The sequence below is a fragment of the Vanessa cardui genome, chromosome 7, assembly GCF_905220365.1.
Source record: "Vanessa cardui chromosome 7, ilVanCard2.1, whole genome shotgun sequence".
In the NCBI taxonomy this organism is placed as follows: Eukaryota; Metazoa; Arthropoda; class Insecta; order Lepidoptera; family Nymphalidae; genus Vanessa; species Vanessa cardui.
Window position 1 is genome coordinate 342,221 of NC_061129.1, and position 22,035 is coordinate 364,255.

General features: G+C 34.6%; 1 protein-coding gene across 1 annotated transcript in view; it reads left to right on the plus strand.

Moving 5' to 3' along the window:
- The window catches only part of LOC124531256 (neuroligin-1-like), a 147,780-nt gene extending 128,096 nt beyond the window's left edge, over window positions 1-19,684 (plus strand). Inside the window, exons 9-15 of the mRNA XM_047105758.1 lie at window positions 361-622; window positions 1,391-1,631; window positions 2,076-2,213; window positions 13,452-13,638; window positions 15,407-15,534; window positions 16,340-16,422; window positions 18,970-19,684. Of these exons, the coding sequence (XP_046961714.1) occupies window positions 361-622; window positions 1,391-1,631; window positions 2,076-2,213; window positions 13,452-13,638; window positions 15,407-15,534; window positions 16,340-16,422; window positions 18,970-19,053 (1,123 nt within the window). The 3' untranslated portion in view covers window positions 19,054-19,684. The remainder of the gene's footprint in view (window positions 1-360; window positions 623-1,390; window positions 1,632-2,075; window positions 2,214-13,451; window positions 13,639-15,406; window positions 15,535-16,339; window positions 16,423-18,969) is intronic.
- The last annotated feature ends 2,351 nt before the right edge of the window (window positions 19,685-22,035 follow it).

The following is a 22,035-nucleotide window of genomic DNA, read 5'->3' on the forward strand; positions in this document are numbered from 1 at the left end:
TATACTTTTAGTTGATGTAAACACATATAGATCAGAAAAAAAAGATTTCAATTGATAATTTATTTAAATAAATTCTTGAAGTTGCATTTTTGGCTTATTGTGAAAATCTAAAAAATTCGATAATTTATTATTTGGTTCACTCTTGCATATAACCTATACATATATAGGGCTTAAAATTATTACAAATAGTTACCCCTATTACCTTCTAACGGTCGTCGTCGAAGGTCGATTTAACAAGGTGTATACAATAATAAAGTAACTGACGTAAAACAAACAGATTTAAGAAGAGTAAGTAAATAAATATAACAAAGAATTTAAAATACATAATTAAATTATTTATACATTGATCTGATGATGTAGGAGTCGCGTACTGCGCACGTACGTGCGCAACGTGTATCGCTACCACCGCAACGAGATATTCGCCGCCATCCGCAACGAGTACACGGACTGGGAGAAGCCCATCCAGCACCCGATCAACATCCGCGACGCCACCCTGGAGTCGCTCAGCGACGCGGCCGTGGCGGCGCCGGCGCTGCGACTGGCGCAGCTGCACGCCAAGCGCGGCGCCAAGATATACTTCGCGCACTTCGCGCACCAAAGCAAGGACTCCGACTATCCTCAGGTCACTTGAAAATCATCACAATCAATTATTGACGACCTCCGTGGTCGAGTGGTGTGTACACCGGTTTTCATGGGTACGCCACTCTGAGGTCCCGGGTTCGATTCCCGGCCGAGTCGATGTAGATTACCATTAGTTTTCTATGTTGTCTTGGGTCTGGGTGTTTGTGGTACCGTCGTTACTTCTGATTTCCATAACACAAGTGCTTCAGCTATTTACATTGGGATCAGAGTAATGTATGTGATGTTGTCTCATATTAAAATTATCAACCGTATTTTGATAGCATTACAGTCATTTATTCTTATATGTGTAAAACACGATTATTTTATTTACTGTCTTTCATATTCATTTCCCTCAAACTCAATAAATCCTTCTTCGGAAAAGGTATCCGTTTCTATAATGAAATTCTACAGACATTTTTAACTTTGTCGTTTCAAATATTGAAATCATTGGTAAAAAATACATTGATAAAGAATGCATAAGTATTATTCAATACAAAACAAAAAATGTGTGAATTAATACTTGGAATTAATACTTGTTGACTTCTAGGCACAATATATTATATGCATATAATTGTAATTAACTAACATGACTGTATTTTCAAATGTTGAAAAAGACCTACTGAGTTTTTTGCCGGTTCTCAGTAGAGTCTGCTTTCTGAACCGCTGATAGCTTCACTTAATAGAGTTGTTAAATGTCAATTCAAGGGTACTTGTAAAAGCATACTTGAATAAAGTATATTTTGATTTTGACAAAACATTTCGTTAACAGCGACTTGGCAGCGTAACGAGCGAAACTCTGCCATACTTCCTCGGCCTACCCCTCGTTGGTGGGATGCCATTTTCCCCAAGAAACTATTCGAGGGGTGATGTAGCTGTGGCCGAAACTACAGTCGCTCTGCTCGCCGGGTTTGCAAAGACCGGGGATCCAACGCCAAAGACTGATGATCAAAGAAACGACGTCCCCAGCTGGCCTCAGTACGAACTCAATACGCAACAATATTTAAGCATCGGTGAGTTTTACTATTAAATCTATAATAAATGATTTTATAAAGTTCATTTTATCTCTGTAGGTAAAAAGATTATATTAACAATGAACCCCTAAAATGTATAGACGTTACTACGTGTAGACTTAGATGTACTTAGATGTAGCATCGACAAAATTCGTAAAACTATGAATAAATATTCATTACTAATTACTACTGTGAATATGATCTTTACACAAACGTAATAACTTGTAATATCATATGACCTAAGCCTAAACCTAGGGCTGTACTGACGCGAGAATCTATAGCACCGAATAGCATCGAATGGTGCGATAGGGAGCTATTTCTATGGTTCTATAAATCGGCAGTAATCGGTTTTACGAATTTTGCCGATGCTACATCTAAGTTGTGTCGTACTATAAATATTTCTGATAGCATCACGTGTACTAAAACCGTACTAATTTGTGTTAGGAACAAAACTGCGCGTAAAGAGCCACTATCGCGGACACAAAATGGCGCTGTGGCTGCACTTGATACCGCAGCTGCATCGACCCGGAGCCGCGCCGAGACACCATCAGTTCCGCTCCGTACATCCTGACATGTTCGCAGGTACGGAACCTTTGGATTAAAATGCTGCTGCTAATGTTATGCGAACTCACTTTATCGTGAAATATTGGAAGGACTTACGGGGATAGGACATTTTGATGTATTCTTAAAATGTTATAATTAAAGTTAATTTCCCATATGGCCTGATATGCCACGATCACATTATATAGTCATTTTCCAGTCGTTCTTAGCATATTCATCTATAATGTTCTTTTATTTATCTACTATGGATTTATATAGCTCAATGTATACAACTTAAACAACCTTAACCAAAGATTGGTTCAAATGCGTGCTGACAACATTATTTCAGTTTGCATTTGCATAATGTGTGCAAGAAACATATCAATTAATCGGCGACGTGATCGCGCCGAAACTAAATTCTGTACCCATTTTGTACCTTAAATATTACACTCCGTCACCGAAGTAAAACATATTGGTACCAACGTTTTGTATTTGGCGGTAATTAATAATTGATGGATGGACCCTACTCATATTTTTATTCGGAAAACATTTTTTTAATAAACATCTATCATCATCTAAAATATAAAATGTTTACGAAAACCAGGTACCGTTGTTTCCAATTAATTTGCCGCCCATTCTCTGAACGGATTTGTTTTCTTTTCATATGAATATCCGATATTATTATGAAATATTTACATTTTGTGTGGTATGAAAAAATAATCGTATCTTAATAAAAAAAATATAAGTTATTTAAGGCGTATTCAATTTTAAATTTATATTTTTACCCGTAGGAAACCTATCGAACTGGCTACAGAATACTATATTTATTTGCAGACTTATTCACAATAACAGTATTGTAAGGCATACATTACTAATATAATAAATAAATAAGAACATGAAATTTACATTTCTAGAGCTAATAGGTAAAATTAACTGCAAAGCGTATCTCCATAAATAATAATATTATCATTAGCTGAAATCAATTTCTTCAAAATGCACTGCATCTCATAATTGGCGTTATATGTCTATTGGTCTTTTTTCATTTAATCATTATAAAGCATTTGCTAGTATAAAAATAAACTCATAACTGCATAGTGTATACGTATAATATGACGACTTCCGTGGTCGGGTTGTGTGTACATCGGTCCCGGGTTCGATTTCCGGCCGAGTCGATGTAGATTATCATTAGTTTTCTGTCGTCTTGGGTCTGAGTGTTTGTGGTACCGTCGTTACTTCTGATTTTCCATAACACAAGTGCTTTAGCTACTTACATGGGATCAGAGTAATGTATGTGTTGTTGTCACATATTTATCTATTAATCTTTAAACTCTTAAACAGCGCTCATTGTCTCATAGTGAGATTACTATGAAGTAAAACGTTATGTACGTACTTTTACATATCTTTGCAACAACACTAAAACGTTGAAAGAGACGCTAAGTTTATGATCAGGGCTTTGTTTTACGTCGTCCTGGATGAGGTATTAGCGAGATAGCCGGCTCATAACGGAAACTCATAAAACAAGTGAAGCTATTTGTAGTATAATGCAACCGCAAATATTGTAGCAACGCTCAGATAAAAGTATAGCGGACCCGGAATGCATTATTTTGCAACACGCGAACATACCTGAACATACAAAAGGTGATGCGATTAATTATAATATTGCATTTGTTTCTGAGCCATACATTCAAAGTAGGCTACATGACACAAGCCGCAATGGCCATGTGATTAGGACGCGGATATCTCAACCGATGATTGCGAGTTCAAACCCAGGCAAGCACCACTGAATACTCATGTGCTGAATTTGTGTTTATAATTCATCTCGCGCTCGGCGATCATCGTGAGGAAACCTGCATGTGTCTAATTTCATAGAAATTCTACCGCATGTGCATTCCACCAATAGATGCAATACAATACAGTTCACTAATTCTTACTATCGAAATTCTTAATTTCGTACTTATAATAATTTCGTATAAGAATCAGAATCAGAATTTGATTAGATATTGCAGTAGTTTAAACTAAATTTCAGTTATTTTAACTTAATCGAATGCCATATCAAAATATTATTTCTTTGATGCAACATCGTACCTGTTCCTTACATATTACTTAATAAAACGAGCGTTAATAAAAGAAACAGGGCCGTTCCCTCTTGTCTATCCAATTCAGCTCTAATGGATGTATCTAGTTAGCGAGGTGCGTTGTCTTTTATCCGCGCCCATTAGAGCCATTTCCTCCCACTTTGCAAGAAATACCCTCATTAACTGCAAACGTTTTTCCTCTAAATAGTGTTGAAACTTGAGGCGTTCCGTGATAGATTTAAGGTAACGTTACCGTTTACTTTCATTTTCGCAAAATACATTTTTACATGCGATCGTTTCCTTTTATATTTAAGCGCTATTCCTTTTATTTTTCTTTCCCCTACTTTCTCGAACATTTATTTTCCTCCAATCTGCTCCGATATGAACGAGTTAAGACTTGCGAACACATAAAAATCTGAGATAGATGTGCTCCCTAATGTCAGATCACATGACTCATATAATAATACGAGTTTCGACGGAACACGAAACGATTCGGAAGGAAATAATCGCGGAGATTAGGAAAAATATCGATGTAACCGATATGCATTGAAGGGTAAACGGAAGGGTGGAGGGGAGTAGCGGGGGGGGGGGGTGTAGCAATAGCGATGAATCCGTCATTAATTACCCGGTGACTCAAATTTCTCTATATTGAGTTCGGAGCGCGCAAACAAAGCGTGGCTGCCGGGGAAGGCGACTAATTGCTATTACGTTACCACCGCGCGCCGCTCTCCGCGCTCGCTTTACCTCCGAGCTATTTTTCAATATTTCATATTTATTTAATTGAACATTATTATCTGGAAAGGACATCTTTATTTTTCTTTTTACCTAATCTTATTTCAGTAGCTTGAAACTTAAAAATTTAATAAGTAAAATGTGCGTTTGTGTCCTAACTTATCATCCTTACATAGCATTAAACAAAATCACGCACTTGAAAATTTCGCAACGGATTTTGATGCAGTTATTTTTAATAGTTAGAGTTATTCGAGAGGAAGATTTTTGTATATAATACATGGACAATATAGTGAAGAAAATATAGTAAACAAATTCTGTAGTATATTTAGTATCAGCACTGTAACCGTGCGAAGCCGATGTACACTTTTACTATATATGCGAAAGTGTGATCGTTGGTTGGTCTTTTATGCCGATACAGAGCAATAAAGAACAACCAACTAAGGTATTTTTTTCAAATACCAACACAGTTCAAAGGAGGAAAAGATGTATCATCATTTTCGCGAAAAAGCATCAGTACGGCTTGGCAAAATCGAAAGCATTACTCGTATTCCCAGCGGATGTATATGCTCGTATAATAGACAATATCTTTGTTAAAATTAAAATGTTTTATATTAGGTTGATTTTTATAAAAAGCCTTTAAAGAAGACGTGTAAAGGCTGTTTTTACTTAATTATGATATTGTTACGTACCTTTTGTCTAATGGTATATTTTCTGAATAAAGCTGTATATTATTCGCTGTTATAAAAATATCGATAGTCGAAATTAAAATACGGTTTGTGCACTTCCTCGTCACTCGAGACTCTTGGCAGAGTGAATTGATAAATTGCTCTTCTTGCAATTTTTCTCAATTTATTTTCTTATCATATCTGGAACATTCGCTTCATATTTCTTGCGACGGCGTTGTAGATTTTGCAAAATCAGACCGACTTTTGAGATACTAAAAACGTTCGTGTATTTTATGTAATATATAAAAAAGAGCTAACTATAGCCAACTTCAAATATATACTAATATTATGAATGTGAAAGTAACTCTATCTGTCTGTCCGCCAACCAATGATTCGAATTTGATGAATTTTGATATGATGCTAATTTGAAATCCAAGGAAGGATATACTGTTTTTTGCTTAACGCATACCAAACGCGAGCGAAGATGCGGGCAACAACTAGTGAAAATATACAAACTCAAACATAATTATTTAATTTGATCGATGTAGAAATTCTACGATAAAAAAGAAAGGCAAATTTTAACATTTTTTTAATTAACGACATTTTCGTTGATTAAAAAAGTTTTGATTTATTACGTCAACCCTACCGTCATGTTTGTTTCGCTCTACACGAAAATCATCTCATACAAAAATCGATACCCATTCAGGCGGACATATCATCTCAGTTCCCAAGGTTGGTGGCACATGATGATGTAAGGAATAGTTAATATTTCTTACAGCGTCATTGTCTATGGGTGATGGTGATTACTTACCATCAGGTGGCCCGTATGCTCGTCCGCCAACCCATAAAAGAAAAGGTTATCTATCCTGGATTATTTATCTCAAGAGGTTTTATCGAAATGTTTTTTGCATAATTACTATACAACATGATAAATTAAATTGAACATAAGTATAATGGAAGTTACTAAGTTACTATTGATCCAAATTTGGATTTGAAAACCTGACCAGAATGGCTTGCATAAAGCTCTTCGACCAATGATATCTACCAAACTCATGAATATTTCATTAAAAATATCCTTTTTTTTTAACATTTGTATTTCAAAATATTCATCTCCAAGAATAACTACGATTTCACGTTATAATAAAATTGGACTGAATACCGCATATTACTCTCATTGTGTAACCGACGTTCGCATTGCAGCTTAGCCTAGTTCATTCGTGCAAACAGCATAACAAATTTGCGTTTCATAAAAACTTTATAAATTACCTTCGTACCGTGTATTCTGTCAACATTTCTCTTAGACGTAGTTCCTTAATCAGTACCCAATCTATTCATATTCTGAGCCAATAATATGATTTTAAAAATGCCTTTATAGTTTGCGTGAAGTTTGAGGAATGTAAAATAACACATGAAAGAATGAATAATCACAACATCACCAAAAGCGTTTATTTTATAAGGATTTGTTTACTGGAGCAAAAGATGGAAATACGAATTGATCACCAGTGCACATCATGTATCATACCTGATTACAATAGCGAATTGATCAGACATAATTGATTTATAAGATATATAAGAGAGCTTGGTACTTGAAATAGACATGCTGAATGGCCAAATCAAAACATCATTGTTACGCGGTAGAATAACTAATAGCGGTGATACTTATACAGGCAAATTTACGACCACAGTACCAAACATCATAGACGAAAATGTGCACAAAATATATAAATAAATTGAAAAACGAAAAACTAAACTAGATCGTATAGCCAAAGTTATATCGGTCCAAAGATTATTAAAAGAGAGTTCACCCACCTGTGCCATTTTAAAATTCGTTTCCTCCACTTATCCTCTATTGCAAAACTTCTGGAAGATCTGGCGCTCCTTTATTTTCACACCTTTGAAGTTTGTTCAAGAACTATAACTAAAACAAAGTAGAAAACAGGAACAATGTTAAAGAATTTAGCACTTTATACAGTCGAATACTGACTGTTCAGCGTGTAAAGACAGTTCCACGTTTAGTATCATTACTCTGAACCTTGCCATTCAGGGCATTTCCTTTAGCTCTAACCGCTGACCTCGTTTCGAAATTACGTCAGTAAAACAAATTTCAGCGCAAGTTCTTGCTTTTAATTGATTGCATAACTTTATTTACAAGTGTTGCGGTTGTTGGCTTTAAAAACTTTCCGGTGAAATGTTAAAGTTTTCTTGTAATTACGACTTAGTTTTGTATTTCTATGACGAATTAGAACTGTATCAACATCTAATGCAATGCCCTCTTTATATACGTTTAATGCAAGGATAGCGAGAAAGCTGATGTTTATATAGTATGTAGAGTTTAACTTGAATTTGTCGACCAAGATTTCCTACGAGCTCAGCCATCTTGAAACAGAGATTAAATTATGTTTTATTTTACCTCACTTTTTGCTGTGATACGAAAATTGCACTTTTTTATTTTTTGTTGCTAATTCTACGTTCTACGATTTAGGTCATACCGTTGACTGTTGAAATATGCAAACAATTAAGAGACAAACTCTTTGTTGTATTTTTCTTTCTCGTAATACATGACTTCGTTGTGATCTTATATAGCAAAACTCGTGGTTTCCTATTACATTTATTTCATCTTCTTCTTCGTATATTATATGTTTATATCACGACCAAATTGATTTGTTTGTTTTTAATTATTGTCCATTAATATTTCCTCAAACAAACACATTATTTTTCTTATTTTAATAAAGGATAGTGCTCATGGGATAATGCAATAATCAGCTACCAAATACTTACATTTGAACTATAAATACTTCCCCTGGCAATTTGAAAAACACATAATGGATTCTGGCCCATTATTTTCGTAATCACATCAGGCACAAGATTTACGCTAAGAGGGGAAAAAGTAAGAAGATAGAAGCCTCCAAATATAATTGGCAATTTTCCTTTTTTCAAAAACCTAAATGTAGATTAAAGAAAAAGAGCATATTAAAAATTACAAGATATATTTTAATTAAAATCAAGGAACTAAATAATAACTAAAAGCATATACATTCGTGACAGAATTCCACTTCTAAAATAATTCCACCAGCTTGAGGATAATTAAAACGGTGCAAAATTAAAAACAGAGGCAAATTGCTGATTGCATTCTCGCCTACATTCCGCGCAGGCATCATTTTTGCTTTAGTTTTATATTCGTAACAAACAGCGACTAAATGTGCCACTGCAGCACCACGGAATCCTGTTTATAGCTCACAGGCTAAGTTTTCAGCTTATTTCATTAAATAGAGTAAGTTGGATATATGTTAGGGTAAAATTTAATTTGTCAAATTCTGACTGACTCCTCATTTCTTTACTGTTGCGAACGCGACGAATAAAAATAAACATCTTGCATTCCATCCAATAAGTCAATTCAGCGTTCCAGTACCGAGTTTTATTCAAAACTTAAGCTGTATATTTCGTCAAGTCTCTTTTAAAATATTCGCAAAATCGAATATAATATTGTAACTAGCAACATCACAACTTCGAAGATGAAGTTGCGTTGCATCGTAAACAAGGTCCCGTTCACATGTCTGAGAGCAAGTATATCGGCGACGTTACCTCCACAAATAAGTTTACCCCGTAACATAGCTACCTTATTTCCTTTACGTAAATAACAGCTCTAATACTTTTAGGTGTAAACAAAATATTTTGTTAGATGTTATCGCCACGCTTACGTAACGAAAATTATGTAAAGTGTCGACAAAATGTTTTCATTTAACGTAATTCTGCAGACAATGTTGTAGAATATAAGCAATAGCCATAAAAATTCTCTTAACAACAAAAAACAACAACAGTCTGTAAATTTCCCACTGCTGGGCTGGGCTCCTCTCCCTTTGAGGAGAAGGTTTGGAGCATATTTCACCACGCTGTTCCAATGGGTTTGTTGTTGTTGTTGTTCCATGTTCAATTCATAATTATATAGTACTTATATGGTTTTTTGAAATACATAATTTAGCAAAGACATATTCATCCATCCCGACAGCTTTAAAATATTATAAGATATTTTTCGAAACATTTTCCTAAGAATACTTGACTTAGACCTTGAAATTACTTATATCTTAATTAATACGTTTAATTATCATGAAACGTAAAGGTGCTAGCATTGGAGATGCTTGCGTTTATTGAAATATTTCAAAACTTCTTGGATATTTCAAATATACATAAATTTTAAAAGTATGGGCAATAAATGAAGACAAAATGCCATCGTTAAAGGAAACGAATGATCTTAATATCCTAAAAGTGCCTCCTGAATATTCTGCGAGCATATTTAATTCATCTGTTCGAATTTCAGTTGAACCAATATATTTGTTCACAGTAATAGGTCTTATATAGAACTGAAGAGGTTCCGACCAAGTAGGACCTATATACTAAGCATTTGTTCAGCAATGTGTGCTTGGATATCCAACTCCTGGCCGAAATTCAGCCAAATCGGACTTTCTCAAAGAAGTTAAATCAAATACGCAGGATATCATTATTATTATAGACGATCTCAGTGGCGTGCAATTATAGAGGCCTATGTCCAGCAGTGGACGGAAATGGGCTGATGGATTGGATTGGATGGATATTATAGTTCGCGCATTTAGGACTTCTAGTAAATATCTTGATGGAAAAAAAGTCCAATCCGAATAGAACATTTTGAATATAAAAACTAACCATTTAACCAATGAGGCAGTTCTCTCGCTCAGTTAAAAAGCGAGTCAGCTAATGTAATTATAACAACTTTATTTCACGACAGCAATTCAAGTACAGTTTGTTTAATGTCTTTTTTATTGCATTTCCATGAAAAGTCGTTAGTATTTTGTTTCAAACGGCACCATACTTCAATTGCTTCAATAGTACTTTGTTTTAAACGGTTCCATATTCAAAAACGATATTGCCAATATTAACAACTTTAGTTGATATTATTAAATACATCAAAACCATATTGGTAAAAAGAGCAACTGAGTTTCATTATTGGAGTAATAAAGAATATTTTTTTATAAAGCAACTTTTTCTACAATAATATACTTTGCTTATCTCGAATTATCGCTAAATTTTGCAACAGACGAGAATATGGGCCACCTGATGGTAAGTGGTCACCATCACCCATAGACAATGACGCTGTAAGAAATATTAACTATTCCTTAAATCGTTAATGCGCCACTAACCATGGGAACTAAGATATTATGTCCCTTGTGCCTGTAGTTACACTGGCTCACTCACCCTTCAAACCGGAACACAGCAATACTGGGTACTGTTATTTGGCGGTAGAATAACTGATGAGTGGGTGGTACATACTCAGACGGACATGCACAAAACCCTACCACCAAGTAAGATTATTTTGACATTCTTACATAAATTAAAGTAATATGTTTAACGAATAATTCAAAACGGACGCATTCGGGAATTTGAATTTGAATTGCAAAGTTACTTTAAAAATTTCCTTTGATCGCGCTCAAAGAAGTGTCAGTTATCATAATATTGGTGTTTAAAATATCGATCTAGCTAATAAAAGATGTCTGATTACAAGATCCACAGAGATGAACTTAAAATAATATAAAACGTAATAATTCTGAAAAGGTAGATTAAAAGTGAGAATCAGGGACGGGACGCCAATGAAAATATTATAAATTACCTACGGCTGGAATTCCTGGATAATGAGCGAACAAACAAAGCAGCAGACGTCTAGCGGCGACCGCCACTAATTGCTACCTGTCTTACAATTCCGATTTTTCGTTACTCGATGCGATGCTTAATAAAAAACGACGAATATGGTGACAAATTAAAATAAGAACATAAAGGAGTTTTATTTTAATTGAAAATAAACTCTCAGTACTATCATGATAGAGCATCTTTTGTTATTTGGTGTCGCTTACGACGTTTTATTGTCGCTAAGGCTTAGCTTGCTACAAGGAGAGCACTATTTTTGCTCTAAACAATATACAAATAAGAAGAGATCTCCCATCGTTTTATATAAATTGTGAGGGTTAATTTAACATGCTCTTATAGTTTAAGGCCACATGTGCCAAAAAATAGTCCGACATGTTCAGATTTTCCCACAAAATTCATTATCAACGCTAAGCAGTGAGCACGAGATGAATTATAAACACAGACCAAGCACATAAAACTAAGCGACGTTTGCACGGATTTGCGTTTCAATTAAGATTCACGTGATCTGTGTACTGGACCATCCAATTTTAAGTACTTGAGCTCCCCAGAAAATTGCTCGAATTCATTTATAAGTTAAGCATATAAGATTGTCGTCGCTATTTATAAATATACCATCACAGGCATTATGTTGACGCATGTACATTACTAATCCGGTAGCTCGTCTGATTAATGCATTCATAGCGAACTCATTGTACCGTAACAACAATGGAGCTCTTGAAAATTGTAATGCTTATTTTGCTGAAGTATTTTACATGAATACTTTAAATAATATTCAAGTATGTTTTAGTTAAATGCTTGTCTTGTATTCGCCATTTGTCTCTTATATGTTTTTTGTTAAGCTTAAGTTTGTAAATGTATACTATTGTAACTGGAAAAATGTGCTCAAATAAGGATTAATATTAAGGCGATTTTCACCGCTTCGTGGACTACAGTTAAATTGGATTAGATAATTAAAGTAGCAGCCTATTATTGTCCCACTGCTGGGCTGTAGAACTCACTTCCCAAATGTGCAGCAGAATCACATTCACTACATATTTCTTCTTCTATTTCTTCACAACGTCTTTTGCACCGACTTAAACTCAGAATCATTTGACTTTAAGTCTAGCCTATGATAAACTCACTAGGTTTTTTCACAAAAATCACAAGAAATTTAAAGTAGCAGACATAAGCTCAAAGTCTTAAGCTCTCCGTTCGTATCAAATAGTCGTTTAGGATTCTGAGAGTTAGGAAATGGGGCACCCCCTAGATCTGTATTTGAAGGTATACAATATATAACTGGTGACATTAACTCAACTCAGAGATCGCCGTTTTCGGTCAAAAGGTAGGAGCTGTAGTAAATATTTTCCTTGTGTAATTGGGTACATTCAACGTAAATAGTATTTACAAGCCTCATCTCATCGATACTAGGTACAGAAACAGATCAATTATATTAATTATAATGCTGTATTGTGTATTAAACCTATAAAACTAAGTAAGAAAAAAATTAAAATAATTTAATCTTTATAATTTCTTAGACCAAAACCACGCAGCTAACTAATGCAATAAGCCATGAATACAAAAAGTGTATAACAAAATTCACGTGTGCAATAACGTCACAACAAGGACATTAATTTTATTTAACGGAGCAACCCCAAAACTGTTGCCAACATTCTAAGACTATACGAAGCCAGAGGCGCAGTTAATTTCAAGTAATGACGTCAAGAAATCAGAAAATAGTGGTGCCCGACATTTTACCTTCCAATATAAATCTCCTACCGCTGAGTACACTTTTTATTTATTAAGCTTTGGCCAACTTTGTACTCGGTAAATTGTTGGTGCAGTTATCTTTTTGTTCGAAGCCAAAAACCGCCAGTGAAATGACCATGATATGAATAGTAAAAGAACTAAAAGTTCTCTACCTTTTATCACATTCTGTTTGAAGTAATATTAGTCAAACAAGGAGTTACTGAAGACCGGGTATTATGCAATTTCTTTTGGGTCATAGTCGATTCTATTAATAGCAATATTTGTCTTACGATTATTATTGCGGTTCGAAGATAACTCTTCTGATATCGTTAGAAACAAAAGGAATATAACACCTTAATAAGCATAGCTGACGGCGGATTATTATTAAGACTATTTTTAATTTGTTTTAGGAGAAATATTCCCGGAGATGTATACCACTCCGGCGCTAGAGGAAGAAGAAACTCCAGAAGAGCAAGAACCTGAAGTGGAAGAGTGCGAGCCGTCGCCCTCTGCTCGACCAGCCTTAGCTGCACTCCCCGCCTCACAACCATCTCCAAAAGAAGATTCACTGACTACTCTCGATAGCCAATATTACAGGTAATCTTCACCTTAACTTTGCGAGCCGGTTAATATAATCACCTCTGGTACAGTTATCTATTATTCCATTGCTGCATGAAATAAGAAAATTACTTCCTATATGGAATATAAAAACGAAAAAAAGTTAGTAAATTACAGCAATAAATGCGTTTCGCCTGCTATTCTCGATGAAATAAAAGGTATATTTTTATAAAAATATTTAATTCTGTAACGAACGTAATATTGTGACGCAACTGTAAGTATACATACCCATTAAAACATCCCGTAGGGAGTTTCGGGCTCCAAAATTGAATATAGATCGAATAGCTAGTCATTATAAAACGCGTATCAAAAAAAGCAATTTTATTAATAAGCTATTTCAGAGAAGCAATGTAATCAAAAATATAGGTCCTTAGTCCTTCCAATTCTTATAAACCAAATACAAATGGACCAATAGACAGACGTTAAAATTACCCCCTCGCCATGGACTATAAACGAGATTAATTAATCAACACAACTCACCGAGAATAATCTTGCTAATGTGTTTTCTGGTTTTCCTCAATTTTTGTCTCCGTTTCAAACGACGTCTTAATGTAGAACCATTTCTTTTGAGCCAAAATTTTTCCCACGACGGGACTCAACTGATGATTTTAATGAATGACGAACTTCAGTATTGACTGGACCCTGGAGTAACGGTGCAATATTTCAGGCAGATGTTCAGCTGTAAATAATATTTCCATCTCTAAAGAGTCCCATTAACTCGGCCGGACTAAAAGCTATTGAAGCGTAGTAATATATCTTCGACTTTGAATTATATCCTTCAGATGCTCGAGCATAATAGAACGCTAGAATATTCCTTCACGCTTTGAAAGATTTTATTGATTCGGCAAAGACTTTATTATTTCTTTTATTCCTTGCGCCCCTATAGTTACAACTTATCTGATTACATAATAGACACCAGAAGACATATGTATTAAGATAATATACGTATATTTACAAAACTGTTTCATGAAAAATTATTTCATTCAATAATAAGTTTGAGACAATAATTAATTCTATACAGCGTAATTATTTTATCGATATTAAAAGTACTAGGATTAAGTTTATATTTATTTTCTAATTCTTACCAACTGAATATTCCCAGAAATATAAATGAAATGAATGAATGAATTCAAAGATATAAGATGTAATTTTACTTTTAAATCAAGCGTGTTCAGATTCCATTAGTAAAATTTCAAATGGAATTTTTTTAACAACTTAAAATCAAATAAATTACTACTAATACTATTTTCTTAATTTAATAATTTTTTTTTGTGTTCGAATTACATAACATTAAAATAACGGTTAATTTTGACACGAAGAAATAAGGCAGCCATGTTCAGATTGGACGCATTACTTTAAAAAAGGCCTGGACATATTTTGCTATTCGATTTGTATTGATAATAAGTAAGGGTGGGGTAATATTTCTTACAGCGCTTATGTCTATAGACAGTGATGGCCGCTTATCACTAGCTGGTCCATTTGCCAGGCTGCCTGTTTTACTGTTTCGGTGTAATGGACTATATTTATGAAAATATTTTGATGTTTTAAGTTTGTGTAGTGGCTAATAGCTACTTTCAAAATTATTGTAATTACTAATTGTGTTTAGTTACTTTTTATTTGAAGATAACAGAGTAATAAATTTATTTTAATTTCTTCGTCTTATGTTTGTTGAACATGTTTCAATTTCTTCTTACGTAAATATAATGATGATTATATTACATAATGAATGTTTTTTTTTCTTCCCTAGTTACACAGTAGCGCTTGGTGTAACGGTTGGCGCTGGATGCTTCCTCTTGGCGCTGAATCTGCTAGTGTTTGCCGGTATCTACCTGCAGCGCGGAAAGAGACGTAACAACCGTCGACCGAGAAGAGAAGGTAACCTGAGCCTTCCTCACTTTTCTGAATAAATCTTAATCAATCTCTATTAATAATATAAACGTGAAAGTAACTCTGTCTAACTGTCGCTTTTTCACGACCGAACCGATGAACCAAATTTAGTGAAGTTTGGTATGAAGCTAACTTGAACTCCAATAAAGGACATGGGTTACTTTTTTGAGTAACACATGACAACCAACACCCAAAAACGCCAACGAAGCCGCGGGCGATTACTAGTTGTAATATAAGAAAAAGTTTCTAAATTTTTGTCACGTTCCTGTAATCTAGTCAACATTTATATTCACAATCCCAGATGTATCTCCAACCCAAAAACAATGATCGATAACGTGTTTGACAAATTGCCAAATAATTAGTACCCATTACCTTTGCAAATGTTATGATTATTCTCTACTTAATATCCACAATTGTTTCGTACCTCGTGTCTATGTAGTTAGGACTTTTCTACTGGTAATATTTTTACCGAATAAATAAATAATCTTTGTTTTTCTAGAGCTGAAACTGAATTTTTTTACAATAAGCATACCATGTAAAGTAAAATACTAAAATCCCAAATAATTTAAGTAAACAAAATAATATGCAACCAAAACAAAATTTCATTGCTGTTTGTTATAATATTCATCCTTTAAAGGAAAGTAAGTCATTGAAGTAGAACACTTCTGAATATATCACGAGCAGTATGGACGAAACTAGCGTAACTTGTTATCGAAGTTACGTAGTTTGAAATATTACTTTTGAAAGCGCAATAGAACTCCACTGATTCGCTCAAAAGTGTCTGTGTCGGCAGGCAGCTGCAGCAGTCGCGCGGGGGCGGCCTCGATGACCAGCGACCCCATCACCATCACCTCGCCGAGGAAGAGCACGCTAAAGGTAAAACTATTGTTCAATTACATTTCTTTTACTTAGATCGATCTTGGTACCAACAACAACAAACAACAGCCTGTAAACTTCCCACTTCTGGCCTAAGGCCTTCTTTCACTTTTAGGAGAAAGTTCGGAACATATTTCACCACTGTTCCAATGCGGGCTGGTGGAATACATGTGGCAGAAATTCTGTGAAATTAGACATATCAAGGTTTCCATGATGTTTTCCTTCAACACCAATCACGAGATGCATTTTAAACAAAAAATAATCACATGAATAATAAATAAGTGTTGTTTGCCTGGGTTTGAACCCGCAATTATCGGTTAAGATGCACGCGTTCTAAACACTCAGCCATCTCGGCATATTCTTTCACCAAAAAGAAATTCTTAGTATTGGTGTGTTTCTATTTGAATGGTGAGTGAGCGTGTAACTACAGACACAAAAACTTTAACATCGTCGTTCCCAAGATTGGTGGCGAATCAATGAAATAATTATTCTAAACGTTCCAATGTCGTCCTTACTATCAGGTGGCCCATGTTCAAATCTTTAGGTAATATTTTCTAATGACCCTTAAAATAAGTTATAGTGATATAAGTTGGTATAATGTACTATCGAGTTTCCATGGGCTTCTCATAGCTATGTTTATAATTCATCTCGAGCTCGCCAGAGAAGGAAAACATCTTGGACAATCTACACATGAAAATATTTTGTTGGATTAAATTCAACCCAATGTGTGTCCACCGCTTCGCAGAGAGGCCAAAACGTAATCTTCAATAAGAGAGGTCGTTGCTAGCAGAGTGATATTTAGGGCTATTACTTTGAGAAAGAAAAAAGTTTTGTTGATCCAACGCACATTGTATTCGGCTTGCAAAAGTCGCCTTTGCGTATTATTACTTGATTTCATCGTGTTAGAAACAAGAGATAATGTTGACAGTCGATCTTTTACCAGTTTTACAAAAGGATTCCAGAAAAAGTAAGCCATTTAATATTTCTCGAACGTCCGTACGTTAAAACATTATTAAACAAATAGTTCAGAGAAGATGAAAACTATTGTGAACAAATACCATGTAAATATACAAAAGAAACCTGGAGCATTTTCTCTCCGAACCGATCGTAATATATACTGTTCAATAAGTAGGTTTAATAATGTAACTTTATTGAATAAAGAAATTTGAATTTAAATTGAATTTATCGAGAAGTTTTCGAAATGTGTCAGAAAGATTACAATACCATGAAGGCAAATCATGTAAATTAAGTTGGAATATATAATAACTAGCTGCCTGTCCGGGCTTCGCACGGGTGGACATAATTTTTTTTATACATTTGTGGTTTTTTCCGACGTTTAACAACTGTCAATCTATTTTAACTTACTTACACTAAAACTTAATAAATTAAATACTTAAACCTTCCCTATGAATCATTCGTCAATTAGTGAACACCGCATGAAAATCCCTCCAGTAGTTTTGGAGTTAATCACGGTCATACAGACAGATAGACGCGGTCGGGGCTTTGTTTTATAATATGTTTTTTTTTATATAATATAAATATGAGACAACATCACATACATTACTCTGATCCCAATGTAAGTAGCTAAAGCACTTGTGTTATGGAAAATCAGAAGTAACGACGGTACCACAAACACCCAGACCTAAGACAACGTAGAAAACTAATGATAATCTACATCGACTCAGCCGGGAATCGAACCCAGGACTTCAGAGTGGCGCACCCATGAAAACCGGTGTACACACCACTCTTCCACGGATGTCACATATGTAGTGATAATATGAACGATCATTGTTTAAATAATTTTCAAATAATATTACGCAACATTTTCCTAAATAGGAGTTGTCATTAAGTGCAACCATTTCACAATTCGGAAGTGATTGATGCTCAAAATGGCGGGATAATGCGAGGAGGGATGACGCGGCAATTTCGCTTATTGCAACACATCGGTCGTGAGTTTGATCATGTAAGACTAGCGATCCGCGTGAGTTGACTATAAGTGCTCGCGTTGTTATGGTTGAATTAGTTTCATCGAATAACTTTAACGGTCAAATATTTACGCTTTATCTTTAATGAACCACATTACAAACACTAGCGACCCCGCTCTGGCTTCGCACGGGAGCAATGATATGACATCACAGTAGAAACTTCTAAAATTATCAGTGTTGTTCGAAATTTTCCATGTATTATAAATAAAAGCCTTTCTCGAATCCGGCTGTCTATTAAAAAAAACTGCATCAAAATCCGTTGCATGGTTTTAAGCATTTGAGCATATATAGGAATATAGGGACAGAAAATGCGACTTTGTTTTATACTATGTAATGATGACTTGATTATTAGTATACATATATACTGTATTGTTGTAATGTTTATCCTTTTAAGAGTTATTTCGAAATCCAAAAAGTACAAATATTTTATTGTAAAGATTATTGTTCTGCAAATGACGTACAAAAGTTGTCAAGACAAAATCACTCCAGCACATAATCGCTAGTTTTAACGAATGTAAGAACACAATAAGCAGCCTATTAACATAGATCTCGACTTCCACAGCGCAGCAGCGAGGCAGAACTAAAGGAGAGACCGAGCAGCGCGCCCCCAAAAAAACGCGTACAAATACAAGAGATCTCGGTGTAGAAGACTTCTGAGCTGGCGCGATTATAATGTGAATAATGGACGAGATAACTCGTGAAATTAGTGGAGTGAAATATTTCCGTCGTGGAATGTAGCCATCGGATCGTTACGGGTGGGCGAGCCTCGTTCGCTCCACTGACTCTCCTTGCATCGGTGGTTCGATGCACGTGTGACGTATCCTGACTGTATCGCCCTCTGTGGATTTAACCCTTCCTATATATAGTAATGTATCAATTCTGACCAATGTACGGTTATCGGTTGTATCCGATTCGTCTTAATATCGTGTAGTCAAAGACGTTATTGTGTACCGACTGTGTGTAAAGTTGTAACGGTTGTCCCGTGTGGTACCACCGCGAGGCAAGTTGTGTTTCTATTTTCAGTTGTTGTGTCTCGTAGTGTCAGCCCTGAATTGTGAATTTAAATTTATTTCTTCACTCTGAGCTTCCGACTCGAAAATACAAACAGTCCTTGTTATTGCCTTTTATTCTTTGCAACTTAAACAAGCTGAAAGATAAGAAATGTGAAGTGTTTTATGTACTTCAGCGTAACTGAATTAACTATGTTATATACTAAATATATAATTGGTTTTACTAATTTTTGTTCATAACATATTTGATATTTAAGAGTTTAAATTAACATGGTTAATTTAATATAAAAATTATTCATTTCGGGATATTAACAATGATTTTTATTTTGTTTCGGTGGAGCTCGATATTTGACATTATCTAAGAATGTCTTGTTCACGAGACTGAAGTTTGCGCAAAGTTTAAAAATAAAAAACATGGTAAATATCCCGAAATTAATAACTTTAATAATTTTTAATATTGTATTGCGTGTGGTCGGAATTCGTTTATTTAATTTTAATTTCATAAATAATTCGATCAACTTTTTTATTTTAGCAGATTCATCTCTTATTAAAGTAACAAAACGACGACACTTCTTCATGTTTAAGTATTAATATAGATTATAAAACTCTTAAAAGCTCACGTCTTGACATAAGTTTGTACATCTAAATATTGAAAATGTATGTATATATAATATATCTACATTTACATATGCATCACCTTAATTTCCAATTTAATTAACAGATTGCTTATTATTAATGAAACTAGGAATAATGTTAGCATACCCAGGTTCGATGTAAAACATTTGTAAAAAAAATAAATAAAGATTCTATTTTCAAATTCCACGCAAAATGGCGCGTATAATTCTTTCAAAATTTAATTTGTGTCCTGTTTGTTGATATGTTTTTTCTATCGTTATTTCTATATATTTTATATAACCTCGTTGACTATTTCCAAATTTACTAATAGTTAATGTATCAATGTTTAGTTAAATATATAATATATCGCTGTAGTTGTAACATTTACCTCATACGATCTCTATGAAGTATTTAGAAATTTTGTATAAATTAACTGTTATAGGTTCGTATCGTGTAAATCTGTCGTTATAATAAGTAAGGAAATCACTTTTGTTTAAGCGTTATTAAGATTATTTATTCATTGAATTAATCACTGCCTATAATTTTCAATGTGAAACTGAGCAACGTTTACACGTGTAACGTTTTCAATAAAACGTTTATGACTCAATTTCACGTTCTTTTCATTTAATGATGTTATTTAGTGAAACATTTGTGAACCTTAAAGATTTATTTCTTTTAGGCATTGTGACGTCATTCGACTCTTTACGATCAAACTTTATGTATATAATTACGTCATAGTTTTAAGAAATGTAAATATTAGAGTTGACGTGGATATCTGTGACTATAACGATTTTCTCATGAATGAAAAGGAGGTTTTAATAAAAACCAGTTTTCCTGAATAATTAGTTTTATTACAAATCAATTCCAACAGCTATATATTTTTCCAAACCATCTAGTAACGATACAGTTATTGAAAGTTATGGAGCCATTGAAACAGACGAGTGCATATTTTTGTCAATAAAACAAAAAGTTTTTATATTGAAATATTCCAATTTGATTTAGAATTCGTTCTTTTTAAATATGAAATAGCTCAAACCTACAACAACAACAGCATGTAAATTTCCACCATATTTCCATGCATATTCCACCACGCTGTTCCAATGCAGGTTGATGGAAAACACATGTGAGAGAGTTTGTATAAAATTAGACACATGCAGGTTTCCTCACGATGTCTAACTTCACCGCCGAGTACGAGATGGATTATAAAACACAAATTAAGCACATGAATATTCAGTGGTGCTTGCCTGGGCTTAAACTCGCATTCTTGGGTTAGATGCACGCGTTATAACCTCTGATCAATCTCAGCTGTTAGCTCCAAGCTTAGAACTACCTGAGTTTAAAAAGAGTTTGATGAATGCGCAAGTGAAATTAAAGACAAATGCTTGTTCAAATTTAAATGTAGCCCGAACATTAAAGACAGCAACTGATTGGTATATTTGAAGCGCCATTACCCCCGATAAACCGGTGCCGCCCGGCGGTATTGTCAAAAGAAAACTTTTAATGCCCCCGACAGGCAGCAACTTCCGAAATTAACTATTCAACCGAGCCACCAACAAAATTATACTGATCTTTATTGTTCCATATTTTTTCAGGAAATATCTTTAAGCCGCCTGGGGACGGCTTTTGTTATCTTAAATTCTTTTTTCTCTCTACAGTTCGAATTTAGCGATAAAGTATCCTGTTGGACTTTGATAAATTGTTTCCAGGGCATTGTGCTACTCAAATTGCGTTATGAACTTAAAGGGAACTCACTGATCGATACGGAATTTGATAAGATTGAAGAGATTAAAACGTTGCAACTCATCGAGGAAACTGGGGCGTGCACTCGTTTGCGATGAGACGGGTGTAAAAAGCTTAATAGCTTTTGCAAACTATTAACGCTTAGAGCAACGCAAATATAATATGCATATTACTTTGGAGCCGATATCACACAATGGCTAACATGTAAATCACATCTTATGATGCAGGTTCGACCCCAGGTAAGCATGATTGAGTATTTGTGC